Source organism: Chroicocephalus ridibundus, chromosome 14 (genome assembly GCF_963924245.1).
Source record: "Chroicocephalus ridibundus chromosome 14, bChrRid1.1, whole genome shotgun sequence".
NCBI lineage: Eukaryota > Metazoa > Chordata > Aves > Charadriiformes > Laridae > Chroicocephalus > Chroicocephalus ridibundus.
In genome coordinates this window covers 11,106,034-11,124,876 of record NC_086297.1, presented here as the reverse complement: position 1 = coordinate 11,124,876, position 18,843 = coordinate 11,106,034, and the positions used below count along the sequence as shown (strand labels likewise).

The 18,843-nt window shown below is 56.0% G+C and overlaps 1 protein-coding gene across 1 annotated transcript in view; it reads left to right on the top strand.

Moving 5' to 3' along the window:
- Positions 1 to 3,155: 3,155 nt before the first annotated feature.
- The window catches only part of LOC134523487 (heparan sulfate glucosamine 3-O-sulfotransferase 3A1-like), a 42,200-nt gene continuing 26,512 nt past the window's right edge, over positions 3,156 to 18,843 (top strand). Inside the window, exon 1 of the mRNA XM_063352447.1 lies at positions 3,156 to 3,876. Within this exon, the coding sequence (XP_063208517.1) occupies positions 3,305 to 3,876 (572 nt within the window). The 5' untranslated portion in view covers positions 3,156 to 3,304. The remainder of the gene's footprint in view (positions 3,877 to 18,843) is intronic.

Here is an 18,843-nt window from a genome sequence, read left to right as displayed (position 1 = left end):
GGGGAAAAGCAAGGGGCTGCGCAGAAAATGTTGTCAGTTGTGTAAGGGGCTGAGTGAAACGGAAAGCACCTTTCGCTCAAAGCCTCAAGGTCATTAAAAAAAAAAAAAAACAAACCAAACCCACCCCACGTTATCCCTGAGAAGGGTTATTTTTGCATTGGGGATAAAATAGGTAAGAGATGTAAATTCTCAGAACTGGCTGGCATGACGTCAGCCACCCAACTTTTCTGGCTTTATGGGTAAGAGCATTCACCAGGCGGGTTTTGTACCGAGAGAAACTCAGCTGAAAATAAGGACAAAACCAGCCTGCTAATAAACCCCTATGGAATCTCGTTTCTGCAGCTCTACTAGCAGAGTCCGCAGCAATACGGGGTCCAGGGGGGTGAAACTATTTGCTCTTTCATTTCCCTGTATTTCCCTTTTTACCAGGTAAAACACCTTCCTTCTCAGAGAGCTGTTGCTGCCGGAGCCACCGGTGCCTTCAGCCCCAGCAGGCAGAAACGATGAGTCAGGTTCTGAAAAAAAAATCACAAGATTGCCTTAAATATCGTAAGGCTGTTTTAAATCCAGATATATTTGGCTTATTGCTTTCTAGACACTGAAACTTTTTAAATAGACTCTGGTCATATTTTCCCTAGGCAACTAGCGACTTTTTAAAGGAAAGCTGAGATTCTCACCAATATTTCCAGGAAAAAAAGCAGCGAATGTGAGTCCTGCGATATGATCACAGCCGATACACGCGCGCATCGTCCCTCTGCGCTCTTTCACACCGATTTCACTTCTCTTTTCTTGTTTCCTCTGCTTGAAATGGGCATTTATTCAAACAGAAAACGTGGCATTGTTCTAAGCGTCTAGGCAAAAAGTATCATCATAACCAGCATAAAGAAGTCAAACCACTCTGCATTGATCGCCCTCCTTCTGCGGGGCCCACTCCAAAGCCCATTGATGTCAGCAAAGTCTTTTCATTGACTTCAATGAGCTTCGGATCACAGCGCAGATTTATAAAGGCATTTAGGTTCCTAATGATGTAAGTAGTTGCCTAGAGGTGTTAGGGGCCTAACCTGCTTATAGCCTTTTGTCAGTCACACCAGGCATCTGCTTACATGTTCAAGCATTGCAATACCTGCAACGCTACAGTAGCCTGAAGTCGCCAAACACACCAAGTTGGAATTACGCTCGCTAATTTTAGATAAAGTGATCTGGCAGCGTTGCAGCTGGGGTGGGTATGGATTTGGAACTCCGTAGAGTCAAGATAAGTTTCCTCGTTGGGAAAAATGTCATAAAGGTGGGAGAAGATCTACTAGAATAATTCATTGCAAATAACATTTGTTATTAATTTTGGCCTGTTCACTATTTGGAAACACATTTTTATTAGCCAGCCAGCCCTGCAGATGGCTGATTATTATTCATTGCAATTTTTTCCTGCCTTTTCATTTAATAATTTGTGGATACGCCAGCTTTATTTCCAAGTAGTTGAAGTTTAATTCCTCCGCTAGGTCCACACCAAACAGAGGAGAAAAAAAAAAAAAAAAAGTCAAGTGTTTCATGTGCAAGTTTGTTTAAAAATTCTATAATCTATGACAAACATTTCAAATTAAAGGGACATTCCCACAGGCAATGAAATAATGAAGCCCTTAGAATCAGGCAGCCGAGGCATGAAGCTGATAGCTATTTCCACATTTTATGTACTCTCAAAGGAGAAGAGCAAATTCTGAGAGCAGTATCGTGTTGTGTTTGTAGATATTTCTTACCAACCGCGGGCCAGATTCTGCAGCCAGCCTGGGGGTAATTTGTTCAAGCGAGTGGGGAAAGGTCTGATTTCAGGTCTTTCTGTGCTGCGTTCAGCACAGTGCTTCGTGTAACTGTTGGCTGTTAATCCTGCAAATGTATTTTACACGCATGTCAGTGGTTTCACCGATTTTAAGGGGGACTGTTCTTCCATGGAAAGGTATTTGTGTATGTAGGGGGGGATGTGATTGTTGGGTAAATCAGGAATTTGTGCTCAGGTACCAGAGGGATGGTGGGGAGGAAACTAAAAAATCTGAGTGGACAGACAGAAAGGCAGATAGTGTGCAGTCAGACGGACATCACGGTCTCATCACACTGCACAAACTTAACAGAAAAGTCCTGCGGAGTTTGGCTGACAAACGAGCCTGTTTGCGGGCGGCGGGCTGGATTTCCCACTGCAGCTCCAGCGGGCGGCTGGAAAGTCAGTCAGCGCCGAGAGAAAAGCTGGAGAGAGCTGAGGGCTCCTCTCTGCCCCACGGGACACCCCTCTACCCCCCGGGACAGCCTGGGGGGCAACCTCGCAACAGCCTCCCAGGAACCTCCGCACCCCTCTATCCCCCGGGACAGGCTCCCAGACCCCCGCACATCAGTCTACCCCCCGGGACAGCCTCCTGGGCACCCCTGAATCCTACTACCCCCCAGGACAGCCTGGGGGGCACCCCCGCAACCCCCCGGACAGCCTCACGGACCCCCCCCTGCATCCCTCTACCCCCCGGGATAGGCTCCGGGGCACCCCCCAGGACAGCCTCCCGGACCCCCTGCATCCCTCAACCCCCGGGACAGCCTCCCGGACAGCCCCCAGGACAGCCTTCTGGGCACCCCTGCATCCCTCTACACCCCGGGACAGGCTCCGGGGCACCCCCGCACCCCCCAGGACAGCTTCATGGACCCCCCCGCATACCTCTACCCCCCGGGATAGGCTCCGGGGCACCCCCCAGGACAGCCTCCCGGACCCCCTGCATCCCTCTACCCCCCGGGACAGCCTCCCGGACAGTCCCCGGGACAGCCTCGGGGGCACCCTCGCACCCCGCTCCACTCGAAGGGGGTCGGCGGCGGCTTCCCCGCCGCGGGGGGTGGAGGAAGGGAGGTTCCGCACCACCCCCGCACCCCGCGGCTCTGCGGGGCCGGCCCGGGGGCGGCTCTGCCCCCCGCCCCCGCCGCGCCATTGGCCCGCCCCGCCCGCCCCGCTCCGCCCCGCACCCGGCGATGTCCCCGCCGAAGTTTGCCGCGGCGGGTGCCGCACGTGGGAGCCCCGCGCCGAGCCCCCGGCACCGCTGGGCTCCCGGCACCGCTTCCCCGACCGGGCCCGGAGCGGGGGCGGCGGCGGCTCCCCCCCCCCTACCCCCCCTCCCCGTCGGGGGATGCCCCCCTGAAGCGCCGCCGCGGCGTGTCCCCCCGCGCTGGGGATGCGGCAGCGCGCAGCCCCCCGCCACCGCTGAGCGCTGCGCGGAGGGGCCGCGCCGGGGGGGCGGCCGCGGAGCATGGCCAAGGCGCCCGGCCGCCGCCTCGGGGTAGCATGGCCGTGAGCGCGGCGGCCCCCCCCGCCGCCGAGCCGCTGCCCCGCAGCATCTTCAAGAAGTTCCTGGTGATGCTCTGCTCCCTCCTCATGTCCCTCTACGTCTTCTACTGCCTGGCCGACCGCTGCCAGACCCTGCCCGGACCCATCATCGCTGCCGGCGCCGCCTCGGAGGAGGAGGAGGGCGGCGGCGGCGGGTACCTGGGGGGCTCGGCCGAGCTGCCCCCCTGGCAAGCGGCGGCGGCGCGGAGGAAGCGGCTGCTGCAGCGGCTCAAGCAGCGGCGGCGGCGGCAGGAGGCGGCGCCGGGGCAGGAGGTGGCGGCCGGGGGCGGCGGGAGCCGGGCCGGCGGCTCGGGCGGCGGCGGGGGCGGCGCGGCGGGGACCCCCGGCACCCTGACGCTGCTGCTGGGCGAGGGCACCAAGCGGCTGCCGCAGGCCATCATCATCGGGGTGAAGAAAGGAGGGACGCGGGCGCTGCTGGAGTTCCTGCGGGTGCATCCCGACGTCCGAGCCGTCGGGGCCGAGCCCCATTTCTTCGACCGCAACTACGAGCGGGGACTCGCCTGGTACAGGTACGGGACGGGCTGGGGCGGGCGGCGACACCGCGGCGACGCCGGGGCCGGGGCCGTGGCCGAGCCGGCAGTGCCCCCCGCTGGCCACCGAGCCCCTCCGCCGCCCACCCGCGTCTCCCCGACCCCCAACCCCTCCTACTCCCCCCCCCCCCCCCCCCCCAAGCCCCATCGCTGCTCCCCGGAGCCCCGTCCCCGCTCCCCAGACCCACCGGCCCATCCTTTTCTCACTCCCCAAATCCCCCACCCTCGCTTCCCCCGGCCCCGCTCTCCGTTTCTCAGTTCCCCAAGCACTCCGCCCCGTTCTCTCTCCCCCGTCCCCGCTCCCAGATCCCCCAGCCCCTCTCCCCCCATCCTCTCTCTCCCCCCGCTCTCCCATCCCTGCTCCCAAATCCCCTTCTCTCTCCCCCCCCACCTCCTCCTCCCTGCTCCCCGCCACCCCATCCCCTAACCCCCCACCCCTCCTCTCCCCCCGGCGCCCAGCCCCGCTGCCCAGCCCACCCCCCAGCCCTCCTGCCCCGGAGCAGTGTCGTCCCCCCCCCCCCCGGGATTCCCCCCTGCAGCCCGCGGTGCTGCAAGGTGGGGTTCATGGGAAGAGCAGTGGGTGCTCCATCACCCTGGGGACTGCATGTGGATGCTGAGGCAAAGTTAATCCTTGCCCCCCCCCCAAAAAGGAGCACAGCCCCCCCCCAAGATCTTGCTGCTCCCCCGGCTCTTCTTGGGGGTGGCTTTGCAAAACCTGTGGCTGATCTAACTCCCAGCCCCGGCTGCCTCCCCTTGGAAATCATCGTATCGTCACCTCCCGCAACTCCCCGCCCGGAGATGCAGCTGTTAAAAGCGACTTTAACTATATTCAGCGTGGAGAAAAAAACCCGTATTTCCCATGCAAATGTTTCAGCAGCCCAGTAACCCAAAATGTCAGTTCCAGGATCGTAACCCAGGTGCTCGCCTTGTCTAAGAAACGAGCAAAAAGGTAGATGGGGTTGTTCTTTCATTTAATTAGTGCTTTATTGAACCAAATAGAAAGTATCCCCTTTAAAACAAGACAGTAAAATGTTAAAGCCAAGAGGCAGGATTCTCATTAATGTTGTTTAGATGTTTTCCTCGTGCGTTTTAAAGTTAATAGAGGAGCCTCTTCTGGCAGATGCCTATGGAGAGGATTGGTTAGGGTGGGGGCGAAACTGCTCTTTTGCAGAGTGTGTCTGTGTCTGTGGCTTTTTTGAATGAACAAGCAAAAAGGAGAGGATTTCGGGTACCCCCGGAGCTTGTTTTACTTTCATGTTAAGCCCAGCTATTAGCAGAGAGGAGAGGATGATTTTGGCTCAGCTTGCGGTGACGGCATTGAAATGTGGAGTAGGATAGTACTGACAGTCCGAGTGTTTATGTAAAAGTCTTAACACGTGGAAATGATGAGCTTCCTGGTGTATCCGCCGGTGTCAGAGACACGCTGGGTTTTTGCAGGCGGCAGAGTGTGGGTTCTCCGAGAAGAAAGATTTCCTTTCGTGTGGGCTGAAGCTGTCTACAGAATTATATTTTTAGCGCGCGCTTATCCAATTTCCACATGCTGACCCCGTATCAGAAAGGAAACATTAAAAACGAATCTGAAAAACCTCGAGAACTTTAATCGAGTCTTGACTTTGAAAAATAAACACGCGGCTTTGGGGTGGCATCTACTGAAATCTATAGTGGATATGCAGAAAAGCTCATTTATCAAAGATGCTCTCCAAGCCTTGAGGAGCAGATGGCAGCGGAATAGACCCGCTTCTGGAAACAGTGCCTGAGCGGGGACCTAGACAGAGGAGGAGCCACAGGCATTTAGGGCATAGTACAGCCCTCCGTGTAGGGGATTTAATTTTCCAGAGGTTTGGTCTTGATCTTGCAGCTCTTACTCATTGGAGGTGCTGCCCTGCAGGCTGTTTGTGTAATCGTTATGTTTTAGCATTTGGTACATGAGCTCTCCCATTAATTGCTGCAGTTTGTTTGTTCTGGTATTTGATGTACTGAATTTCGTCTCTTTTTTTTTTTTTTTTTTTTTTATTATTAGCCCTGTGGAGGCTGAGGTACAGTGAATTCTTTGTACGGGATTATTCCTTTGAGACCTAATCTTGCCGGCTTCGCTTGTATGAGTAATCTTTACTAACACCCAGAGTCCCGTTGTGATGGCAGAGCTGCAGTGTCAGCCCGCTGGTAACCGGTTACCAGCCTGTTATAAATACTTAAAATAATATCTGTCTCTCTCCACGGGTAATCTTTGCGGCGAGTTCAGTGCCGGGGAAATGGCCAGATGTTTGCCGGGGGTCCCGATTTCTTATCTTTGGCATCAGAGGCTTAGGTTTCACGTGGGTTTCTGTTTCCCAGCAAGTCAGACTAAACAGCATCATTACAAGGTATAAACAGTTGGGTTTGCTTTCAGTGCCCGCAGGAAGTCCCGTCCAAGGGAACAAAAAAAAAACCCCAAACCCTCTTGGTTTGCAGCGACAAAGGCTTGGAAATGGGGAAAAGGCAGCCAGCCTTCCCGGCTGATGGTCGCTGCCGGTGTCAGTAGAGCGCGGAGGTGGGCTGTGGCAAGGATGCCACACCAGCACCATGGCTGCGGGGTCTCGGGCTCGAGGGGAGCCCCGGTTCCTCCTGGAAACAAACAGGGTGTGAGGGTGGATCGGGACAGGGGCAGCGGGATGGTGCTCCGAAGGGGCTGGTTAGATGGTGGTACCCGGAGGGCAGCAGCTCGCGAGGCACGGGCTCAGCACGTGGAAGTCCCGTCACCTACCGGGGTGCCACGCAAGGCACGGACACGCTGGCCATTCAATCAAGGGGGATAATCGCTCGGCTCTTACAGCCCACACCGTGCCTGGGTGAGAGGCAGCCGTCCTACCGGGAGGCTGATTTTATAAAAAAACAATCCCAGTGATTTAATTTGGGAAGTGTGACACCTCCGCGTGTGGCTTCAATACCAAGGGAAGTTGTGTGCTGAAAGCAGCTTTCTGTGTTTCGGGCTTGCAAGTCCCTTCTTCGTATGGGGACAAAAGGAGGGAGGGGGCAGCCCACAACGCTCGCATTGACGTCCCAGCGCAGAAGTCTCTGCTCCAGCCCTGAACAAGGCTATTGAGCTAATGGAGTTCAATAGCAGGTGAGCACGGGCTTTAATAGAGTTGAACTGCCATCACCCACCTGGAATACAGCTGGGGAAAACTCCCAGAAGAGGTGCTAAAACAGTCAAGTTAAAAAAAAAAAAAAAAAAAAAAAAAAGTCTGGATTAAAAAAAATATATCTATTTGCGGGTGATATTGTGAGTCTGGCTGGTTCCCTCTGATCCTTTGTTAGTCTCGCGCTGATTGAGCTGCCTGTTGGAATGTCATTATCCTGTCAGTCACCCCAGGAACATTTATTTCGTATGTTTTAATCTCCCTGCCTCCGTCGCACCGATGCCAATTTCACTAGAGCGAAGCCAAGCTAATGTCGTTAGATTACACCCGATCCAGGGGAAGATGAAAGATGATTCAAAGTTACTCCGTCAGGTTGGGAGTTTAAGTATCGCTCCTCCCCGATGCTTCCAGAGCTGGGGAGTTCTGTCTCCTAATTAGTGTCCTCTTGGGATTTTTCTCCAAGGCTTTTGTGTTGGGTTTTTTTTTTCCTCTTCTTTTTAATCGAGGCAAGCACTGATGTTTCTGAGTCAAAGGGAACAGAGAACATCTCAGTTGCTGAGGGGGCAGAGGAAAAGGAGGTTTGTTTAGGGGGGGACGCGTGCTTACAGCAGCTGGGAGCAGCTGGGTCCCACCTTGTTGTGCCGTTTCCCAGCCTCAGTGCCTCAAACCAGGGTGAAATCGGAGCCCTGGGGACGGAGGAGCTCCTGCAGCAGCGGATGGCCTGCAGGTCCACGGGGTTTTGCGGTCGCCGTAATTCGGCAGCGCAGTCTCGGGGTGCTTTGTAAGCATGGAAGTGGCGTGGGAGCGTGGGGGTGGGAGGCAGGAGCATGTGGATGATGCTGGGGGGACATGGGGGGAACCAGTACAATTCCTGAAAGGTGGAGCAGGACCCGATGGCCACCAGGAGGAAAGACCTTGCTGCAAAACGCCCTGCGGGAGGGAGATGATGTAGTTGCCTTGCAGTGATCTTCTCCCCCACCTTACCTCGGCCATCCTTGCAGCCTCTGCAAGGAACACCAGGTCTTGCGTTCAGGCTGTGCCCAGCCCGGAGCATGGGTTGTGCCGTTGGACACGGAGTTGGAGCCGGTTTGGGTTTTCCGCTCCCTGCTGCGTGCACGCCTGCCTGTTGGAAGGGCTGGTTTAGCAGCACCTGCTCCTCGTCCTGGGAACATCTCGTCTCCCAAACACATCTGAATTACTAATAGCATCAAGCGCAGCCTGGAGCAGTTTCTCTGGAAATTGCAGCCTTGGACAACCACATGCTGAAGAGGATCAAGGTCCTTGTTTATTTATTAGCTGTGTAATCAGACACCTCCCCGTACCGAGCTGCTCAGGGTGCCAGGTGCTGTATAAAAAGGGAACAAAAGATGGTCTTGTCCCCAAAGCGCAGGTAATTCGCTGTAAACAACAGCTGGATGCAGGCTGAGACAGGCGCAAGGACGGTGGAGAGCATGTCGGTTGGTTGGGCAGCATGGGTCTCCTGGCCAAGGAGCTGTTGGAGATGGAGGATGAGGTGGGTTTATGAGGAGATTCCTCACCGGGGAAGTGCAAGGGGAAGAAGGAGCTCGTTGGAAAGGCCGATGAGGCCAGGGCTGGGCTCACGGAGTACGTTACAAAAAGACAGTCGCTGGTTCTGGCGCTCATGTGCTTTGCCGCTGCCGTTGTGTGTGACCTGGACTCGGGTACTCCAAGGCATTTCGGTAAAAATTTGAAGTAGTTTGAAGGTTGGCACCCTACTGCTGGGGAGATGTTGTGGTGTGCCTCGGTTTTCCCATCTGTAAAGTGGGAGGGAAGTCGCTGCCCTGTGCTGCAGGGGTGGAACAGCAGGGTTGTGAGTCTGTGGCACCTCTCTCCGGCACAGAGATGGGGAGGTATATGGAGGGTGAGCTTGTTGGGCCATGCTGTTGTGTTAAATAACACCCAAAGCAGGTGAACCCCACCAGAGCTGCTGGCAGAGGTCTTGCAGCCTTGGCACAACTTCTCGCTGTCCTCTCATGGCGAGGTGGAGTGCCATCTACTGTGCATGCCTGATGGATCCAGGGATGGCACTGCCCAGACACACACCACCAGCAAGATCTAGGTGCGAAGAGCTGCAGCTGGGCTCTTTCTCCTCTTCCTCCTTAAAAAAGTCCCCAAAGGGTTATTATTTTCGGTCAGCGGAGAAGTTCGTATCCAGGGTTCACGTCCATTCCTGATGACAGGGTGAGCTCCTGAGCTGGCGTAGAAGCAGAGGTCAACCCCATTCCCATTAGGAAGCATCAAAATAAGTACTCGGGGTTTTATTGGACTCTTCTCTCAGCAGATCCTCTGGTCTGCACGGGGATGTGCAGGGGAGGTTCAGAAGTCAATAGAACCCGTCCTCCTCTTCGGTACGGCTTCACTCCCCCGTCCCTGGGGCGCAGGAGCCTGGAGAGGATCAGCACCATCTTCATCCACCCCATGGCTCGGCCTGGGGCACTTGGAAACCGGGGCTCCCCTGGCCCTGCCTGCTGGTGCTGAGCAATCTCGAAAATATGGCCCCAACTGTCCAAGATTTTGTCAGTTGAACTCATAGAGCCGGGTCTCGTGAAAAGCAGCGAAGCTCCAGCTGGCTGGGGCGAGAGCCCTTTTATGGCAAAAATTGTGATACTCGTCAGAGAAGCAGCAGATTCACCCTCCTTAAACCTCCTTGAACTAGTCCTCCTTTAAGGTCAGATCTTGCAAATCCTCACCTATGGACGTAGCCCGTCCTCCTGCCGTCGGCTCTGCTGCCTTCGGGAGGGTTCCTGGGAGTAATTGCCTGGAGTCCGGGGTCCGGGGCCGCGCTGCGGCTGCACCGTCGCCACCGGTGCGTCTGTTCACCGCAGCCGAGCTAGGATTTCACCCCGACCTTTTGAAGTCTATAATAAGAGCAGTTAGGTCTGGGGAGGGGGAGGGAGCTGGTGCCTTTCCAAAGAGTTCAGAGCAAACAAGAAGTGAGCAGAAAAACCTGAGAATAAACCCCCGTGAGCCCCCTCCCTGACACAGGCATTAAAGCTCCTGAGCTGCTAATTATGCCTTTCCCCTGGAGAATATCGAGGTAACCCAAACTGCTTTCACGGGGAAACAGCGGAGGCTGGCGAGGGGGAGCGGGGCCGGTTGTTGTGGCCATAAATCTCCGCAAATTCTCATTCCGTGCAGGTATTATGGAAGGGAAGTGGATTAGGTTGCAGTTAAAGCTGCATTGCTGGCGTTGGATACTGGGGGGGGGGCGGTCTTACCTCGTTACAAAGCCCCCTGTGGGTCAGTGGGGCTGTTCATGCAAGGCCTGTAGGAGCAGGGTCACCCCGGGGACCGTGGTGGTGTCTCTGCCTGTCTCCTGCAAAACCCAGCTCCCGGGAAATTCAGTTTTCCGTGGTTTGGCGTTAAGCATGTTAACCTCCAAGCTGCGCCCTCCTGAGCCCTTGCGACTCCCCGGGGAGGACGTGAGCAGGACGGTGCCCGCAGTGAGAATATAAATAGAGTTGCCTGAGGAAGTGAATTATTCTTGGCGTTTCTTTCACCGAGTGATGCCATTCTGCGGGAGGAAATCTTTCAGCAAAAGAAATCGCCCGTTCCCTTCATGCATGGCAAGACCATCCTTCTTGTTTCCTGGAAGTGAGGAGATTCAGAACGTGCTCTTTCTGTTGCAACACCATCTGTTGCAGAGATATAAAGATCCCTGCTCAAACTCCCCCGGGCTCGAGGCTGCTGCCGGGTACGTCTCTGGTGGGAGATAAAGGAGAAACTTCCCATTGCTTCCCCGGAGGAGCTTTGGAAACCTCACGTGGTTGTTTTCCCCGCTGTCGAGCAGCCGTGCCCAAGCGTCGCATAAAAAAATCCCAGCTGGGCAACTCCGGGCATCCGGACGCTCTCCTTGCACGAAGGCGGTGGCTGGAAACTGGGATGCCAACAGCTGGATCAGGTCTGACCACAACCACCCTTCCCACACCTTCCCCTGGCGAGAGATGTTCAGGTTCAAGGTGCAACATCGTGAGGGGAAGCTGGATATATTTTTTTTAATAAATATATATATTTTTTTTTTATAAATATATATATGTAGAGAGAGAGACACACACACATAGCTCTTTCATGGGATCTTTTTTCGCTGAAAATTTCCAAAAGCCAGGCCGATCTGTTCTGACATCGCCCCTTGGAAAAGGGCTCCCTCCCGCAGCCCGTGCTCTCTGGGGAAGCCTTTTATGGGAAAACATCAAATCTGATTGTTTTGACTTCCGTGTTTATCTGCCGGGTTGTGTGTGTGTGTATGTGTACGCTCACATGCGCATCTTTGGGCTCTCAAATGTGGCGTTTTGTCGTTGACATTTCATTTCTGCTTTCATGGTGTTGTATCGTAACGTTTAATACTGCATCCCAGCATCTTTCCGTGTTATTTAAACACTTTTGCATGGTCTGAACTGGACTGTTTGGGAAGCCCTTGCTGGGGAGGAATCCCCAGGTGTTGGCATGTTCCAGCTCAGAGTTCAAGAAGTGAGGAAACGTCTGCATTTCCAGCCCGGGAGAAGCTCTGTGTCCTGACCCTCCGGCACCAGGCAAGTGAGCAAAAGGCAGGAGATGCGACTGCCGGGGAGAAGGGGTGTGCAGAGAGCCCGCGGAGGTGACCTGACTCTGCTGAGACCCCCAAAAACATGCCCCAGGATCAGCGACCCCATGACGCTGACGTGCTCCGAGCCCCTGTAACATGCCACCTGGAGATGCCGCTTTCCCCATTTTGCATATGGACTTTTGTTGGCTCCGGAGTCCTTCCCCCAGCTGGAAATTTGCTCCTTAAATCCCTTTGGTCTCAAACTTTGCCGGACTCCGGGTTGTGCCTTGCCAAGTTTTGCTGGAAGCCTCAATAAAAAGGTGTTTTGGAGGACCCTGGGTCACCCAGCGCAGCAAGGCATGGCTGTCCCCTGTTCCTACTGGACCTGTGCCCATGGACGGGGGGAGCGGTGGGTTACCCTGGGTGCAATTAGTATCGTGCCGTTAACACGCTGTGATTTGCATAGGTAAAACTGGTGATGGTGAGAGGAAGCCGTATGATGTGCCAAAGCCAGAAGTGGGGGAGATCTCCCTCCTCTGAGCCACAAACGCAGCATCAGTGGCCTCGCCATGGTGTTTCTCGCCTTCCAAAACCGTGCCGGTAGGAGGGGTTGGCAGAGCTGTGACAGGGCTGTCCCCCTGTGGTCTAGTCAGATCATCAGAGGGCTGGAGCCCCTCTGCTGTGAGGACAGGCTGAGAGAGCTGGGGGGGCTCAGCCCGGAGAAGAGAAGGCTCCAGGGAGACCTTAGAGCCCCTTCCAGTCCCTAAAGGGGCTCCAGGAGAGATGGGGAGGGACTCTGGAGCAGGGAGTGTTATGACAGGACAGGGGGTAATGGCCTCAAACTGCAAGAGGGGAGATTTGGGTTGGATATCAGGGAGAAATTCTTGGCTGTGAGGGTGGTGAGCCCCTGGCCCAGGTTGCCCAGAGAAGCTGTGGCTGCCCCGTCCCTGGAGGGGTTCAAGGCCAGGCTGGACGGGGCTTGGAGCAGCCTGGTCTGGTGGGAGGTGTCCCTGCCCAGGGCAGGGGGTTGGAACTAGATGATCTGTAAGGTCCCTTCCAACCCGAACCACTCTGTGATTCTGTAGTCCCTGGGCTAGTACAGTGACATGGCCATCAGCAGTGCTAGTGGAATGGAGGACACTCTGCTCTACCAGTGACAAAACAGGCAGAAAAGCACCCAGAACCTCTGGCAGGGCAGGGCTCAGCACATGGGACCTCTTGGCATCTAGCTCCACGCTGCTGTTGGTCTCTAACTGTGGTGGGAAGGATGACTGTCTGGTTCAAGCATCAGCGATGGGTGTTTGGTGTGTGCTGAGCTTCCGTCGGCATCAGCTGTGTCCCCCCAGGTGCTGCTTGGCTCCTCAACCCGCTCCTCATGCTGAAGGTCATGGAAAGTTCCCCTGACTCCTCTTACAAGGGTTGAGGGTGCTAATCCCCGTGTCCGGGCTAACTTCCAGCTCAGGTAATTCTAGTCTCTGCCCCTAAAAATGAACTCTGCGGTTTCAACGGGCTCCAGTTATCTTTGTTCCCCATCTCCATCGACCTGCTGGGCACCGTGCTGCTGGCAGAGACCAACCACGAGACTCGGGGTTGTGGCCTCCTGATGGCTGGGAAGTGGTCTTTCTTCTGGTCTGCAAGATGATTTGGGTTTTTCTCTGTGCAAAAGCTGCGTGTCCCGGCAAGGGATAAAGCTAATGTGCAATATTCTTGCCCTCTTGCACTGCTGAACTGCGCTGCGTGAATATTAATATTTGTCTGTAAATATTTGCCTGGTATTTATTGGTCTTGTCCCTGCGTGACAATGGTTGTTAGCTCCTTCTTCATCTCTGGAGAAGGCAAAAACCACAAGCCAAGTCTTACTGCACGCGGCGGGCAGAGCACGGGCGTGCCGAGCTGGGGGACAGGAGCCTGGGCTGGGGTCAGTGGCCGGATCAGCCGCCTCCTCCGCAGGGCTTGGTGAGACCCGGCTTGTGAACGCCGGTTCCACCAACGTCTCCTTGCCCTGGGTGCCCTGTCCCAACCAGCTTCCCCAGCAGGGCGGGGCTGCACGGAGGAAGAGGAGGAGGAGGAAGATGCTCACGGGTGCGCTGGTGCCGCAGTGCTGGCTCTTCCTCAGCCCAGCTGCATTAGGCGCAGCGACCAGCTCTTCCCACAGCCTCAGCTCATGGGGTTTACTGGGTTTCTTGCTTCGCTGACGCATTATGATGCCCCATCCCTGGAGGTGCTCAAGGCCAGGTTGGACGGGGCTCGGAGCAACCTGATCTAGTGGGAAGTGTCCCTGCCCAGGGCAGGTGGATGGAACTGGGTGATCTTTAAGGTCCCTTGCAGCCCAAACCATTCTGTGATTCTATGATTAGAGATGACACAGCTTTACCATGCGCTGGGAAAGTCCCTTCCACCTGCTTCTGGGTTGGGGGCCGTCACTCCTCCAGCCCCCCTGGCTGTCACAGCATTGGCCGGGTCTACAAGTCCACTTTATCTCCTTTGGTGCTCACTGTCCATCTCACATTGTCCATCTCACGTTTCCTCCTCCCGGGCGCTCCTGCGCTGTGGTACCGAGTGGCCGTGAGCTGTGAAACTCTCCCAGGAAGGATGCTCTTGGGCTCTGCTAGAGCCTCTCCCTGCAGCCGGGGGCCAGAAGCTGCTGAGAGGGCGATTTCATGGAGTGGCTGAGAAGGCACCGGCTGTCCCTCTCATGTCTCCATCTGTACTATCTTGGAATGATGCGGAAATAGGGACTTTTTCAGTGTGAGATTAAATTGTGAAACTGGCTGTCATGGGAGTTTTTTGCCTAAAAGACTCTAAAAGGGCTCCAGAAGCGTTTAGCAAAGATGCGTCAGCAGCTGTTAAGGGTGAGGGATGAGAAGCAAAGTCCAGCTGAGGGAGTCCCCAAGCCTTGGCTGGGAGCGACCCAAGGGTTTGCTCCTGCTGCTGGCACGGGGTCAGGGAGACCCTGGGGTGACCCAGGGAGGCTCATCTTCCCATAACTGTTATCGGGGAAAAATATGATTGGTGTTATTTGGTTAGAAATACACTTTCTGAGAGGAGATGAATTTTTCTCATTGGCATCGAATGGCTGGTGGTTGAGAGCGGAGAAGGGAGCGTTGCGCTTTGCACCCACGGTCTGGGTCATTCCGGTATAAATGACCGTCGAACGCCTGCACCCGGTCAGCCCCTGCGCTGAAGGGCCTGGACGTGTGTGCGCGACTGCGTTAGTCCATACCAGATGCAAAGGAAAAAAGATACCTCCTATCACCTAGGGGCTCATGAGAGCTGGGTAAGGATGGCTGAACTTTCTGAAGTTCAGATTTATGCACTCCTAAGGTACCCGAGGCTGCTCCCCAGCAGGCAGGGGCTGGAAGCGACCCGGCCCCGTGGGGTCAGGACAAACATCTAGAGCAGCTTAAGGTCCAGCTGCCCCAGTTCTTCATTTCTGCCCGTCTGCCGGAGGGTTTTGCTGCCTGGATGGAGGGCACGAGCCCTGCTCTTCCGCCCCGTGCAAACCTGCCCGGGTTTTAAAGAGCTGCCAGAGGTTTCTGAGCAATCACACAAAACCCAGCCCATCTGTGGGTTTGGGTGGCTGGAAGGTGATGTGTCCCCCAGGAGAGGCACGGCAGGGACGGCCACATCGCCCAGTCCTGCTCCCTGTGGCAGGAGGTCACGTAGCGAAGGAGAGATGTCGTGCTGGGTGCAGGTGGGGGGCAGGCAGGAGGGCAGGGGGAGCCCAGCGGGAGCCCAGCCCCATGTGCTGCGGCTGCTGGAAGGGAAACTTTCTGCCAACACTTGTGTCTCCAAAGAGAGACCAAACTTGCCTGGAGTAATCTCTCCATGTTGTCGCAAAGAGGTGAAGGATGAAACCACCACCTGGTCTAGTGGGAGGTGTCCCTGCCCAGGGCAGGGGCTTGGAACAAGATGGTCTTTAGGGTCCCTTCCAACCCAAACCATTCTGTGACGGATAGGGAGGATAGGGAGGCTCTACAGAGAGGCTTGGATAGATTGGACTGATGGGCCAACGCTAACGGAATGAGCTTCAACAAGGCCAAGTGCCGGGTCCTGCACTTGGGCCACAACAACCCCATGCATCGCTCCAGGCTTGGGGCAGTGTGGCTGCAGAGCTGCCTGGCAGAAAAGGACCTGGGGGTTCCAGTCGACAAGCGGCTGAGCATGAGCCAGCAGCGTGCCCAGGTGGCCAAGAAAGCCAGTGGCATCCTGGCTTGTATTAGAAATACTGTGACCAGCAGAAGCAGGGAGATGGTCGTCCCCCTGTACTCAGCACTGGTGAGGCCACACCTTGAGTATCGTGTCCAGTTTTGGGCACCTCAACACGAGAGAGATATCGAGGTGCTGGAGCGAGGGCAGAGGGCAATGAAGGTGGTGAAGGGCCTGGAGAATAAATCTGATGAGGAGCGACTGAAGGAGCTGGGACAGTTCAGTTTGAGGAAGAGGAGGCCGAGGGGAGACCTCATCACTCTCTACAACTACTTGAAAGGACACTGCAGAGAGGTTGGGGCTGGTCTCTTCTCACAGGTAATTAGCGATAGAACAAGAGGGAATGGCTTCAAGCTGCAACAGGGTAGGTTTAGACTGGACATTAGGAAAAAATTCTTCACAGAAAGAGTGGTCGGACACTGGAATAGGCTGCCCAGGGAGGGGGTGGAGTCACCATCCCTGGATGTGTTTAAGAGTCGTTTAGATGTGGTGTTGGGGGATATGGTGTAGGGGAGAACTTTGTAGAGTGGGGCTGATGGTTGGACTCGATGATCCCAAGGGTCTTTTCCAACTTAAATGATTCTATGATTCTGTGAAACATTAAATGCCTCACACCAAACAGTAAAGAGTTGTTTTGTCAGGCTGCTGCTCCTCCTTTGAGCTGGGATGGCCGGTTCCCACCTCGCTGTTGCCAAGTGTAGCAGGGTCTGGCTCGGGCAGGAGATGGGATTTTGCTGTGCGCCTGCAGCGACAGGAGAGCTGAGCGCCGGGGACGGCGTGGGCATTGCCGTGGCACAGACAGTGTCTGCTGCCTGTCTCCTGTGCCATGTCCAGGGCAGCGAGGAGGCTTTGAGACACTCACTCAGCCTGGCTGGGCGGCGGTGAGCAAGGGCCTGTTCTGTCCTGTGCCTCAGTTTCCCCATCTGTGAAATGGGGTCATGCTGACGAGCTCACTCACAGAACACTACCGTCACTGCTAAAGGTGCTCTGGGGGGGGCTGGGACTTGGGTTTGCTGCAGTCAGGGAGCGCCAGCATCCCTCCCTCCACCATCGCCCTCTCCGGCGTGTGTTTGCCCTGACCATGGGCAGATGCAGAGAGTCGGACGCAGAGTCACATCGTGTTTAGATGTTTTTTTTCCCCGTGCACGGGGTGCGATTCCTGCTCAGCCCAGCACGGGAGCCGGGCTGGGGGCAGAAGCGCTCGGCCCCGGAGCTGCCATCGCAACAAGTCGTGATGGGGCTCTGCCTGCTTGCTCCTGGCTCTGCCGCCCTCCCAGCAGCAGTAAATCCGCTGGAAGAGCCTCAGAAAGAAAGAATTTAGTAGGACACACAAGCGGTCAGCCCGGGAGCCTCCCAAGGGGCCGAGCCAGGGGGAAGGACTTCACGGGCTGCCCCACATGCCGTGCGCAGCAGCTAATTGAGTTTGACCAGCTCCAGTGCCGCGGGTCAGGGTCAGCCCCGGGCGGCAAAGCCTGCTGAGCCGCCGGAGCCGCTTCGTTGGGCACCCGGACAGGTTGAGCTCTGCCCTGCCTGCGCGGGGGGTCCCGGCCCTCTCTCACATCGTGGGGACCGGCCGCCTGCGCGGCACGATGCGGCAGGGTCAGGCAACCACGCTGTGAGCTGCGGGTTCCGAAGGGGGGGCTGCGCCTCCAAGTTTTCCAGCTTCATCCGCTCGTTGCTTCCTAATTGCAGTTGAGTTGTTTGGCCAAGTGACAGCGAACTGCCGGGTCACAGCCGATGCCTGGATGTGTCCCCGTTTCTGGCGCTCCCATCCCTGCAGCCCGGCTATTCGAGGGGCTTTAGGACAGTAAAACCCAGCGTTCGTTGCCCTCCCTTCCAGCCTGCCCCAAAACGGAGGTGGGAGGAAGAAATCAGTGCTTCCTCATCACCGCCGGCTTCTGCAGGCCAGACGTAAAACCTCTGGATTCTTTGGTACATAAGAAATATGCTATTGCAGCACTGGAATTTTGAATTATTATTTATTTTTGGACAATATAAGCACCTCCCCAGCACATGCTTCCTCGGCTGTCACCCCAGAGCAATGTCCCCAGCCCTGCTCTCACTCGGAAGCTGCCTGGGCTTGGTCACATCATAGCCCCGGGAAGGCACATGGGAAAGGCATCAGGGGTGGTGATCGCAGAGGCGAGGAAGGAATTTGGGTGTGTTTCCTCTGGAGTAAATCTGGCTTAAAATTATGAGGGACTCTGGATTTTATTAAAGCCCTGAAAGCAGCGTTGGCCAAATCCAGCAGCATTGTACAAGCTGGTGCAAGCCCATGCCTAGATGAAGGAGCCCCAGCCTGGGTGACCTGCAGAGCCACGCTCAACCCTGGCTGCTCCAGGGGCTTTCCTGGCCATCACCCCCTGGGGACGTCCTGGGTGAGTGGGATGGATGAGTCTGGACCCAGACAGGAGCCCACTGGGTGTTTCAGTATGGATGAGGACCCAGGTCCTTTTTCACCCCTCCATCTCTGGGAGCTTCTGCTGATTAGGGAACTGGAACACCTCTCTTGTGAAGAAAGGCTGAGGGATTTGGGTCTTTTTAGTCTGGAAAAAAGACGCCTGAGGGGGCACCTTATCAACGCTTATAAATACTGAAAGGGGGGATGTCAGGAGGATGGGGCCAGGCTCTTTTCAGTGGTGCCCGGGGACAGGACAAGGGGTAACGGGCACAAACTTGACCATAGGGAGTTCCACCTAAACACGAGGAGGAACTTCTTTGCTGTGAGGGTGGCAGAGCCCTGGCACAGGCTGCCCCGAGAGGTGGTGGAGTCTCTGACTCTGGAGACATCCCAAACCCGCCTGGAGGCGTTCCTGTGCCACCTGCTCTGGGTGACCCTGCTCTGGCAGGGGGTTGGACGGGATGATCTCCAGAGGTCCCTGCCAACCCTACCATCTGTGATTCTGTGAATATCCCATAGTCAGCCCGGGGTGGGTGCCCTGGTGGGTCTGGCCTCTGCTCGTGGGCACCTTTGTGGTCACCTTGGTTGCTGGAGCCAGCTCTTCCTGCAGCTTCCCCTTTTCCTTACACATCCCCAGTATAAAGCCAGATTTGTCAGACCAGGGAGTCGTGCAG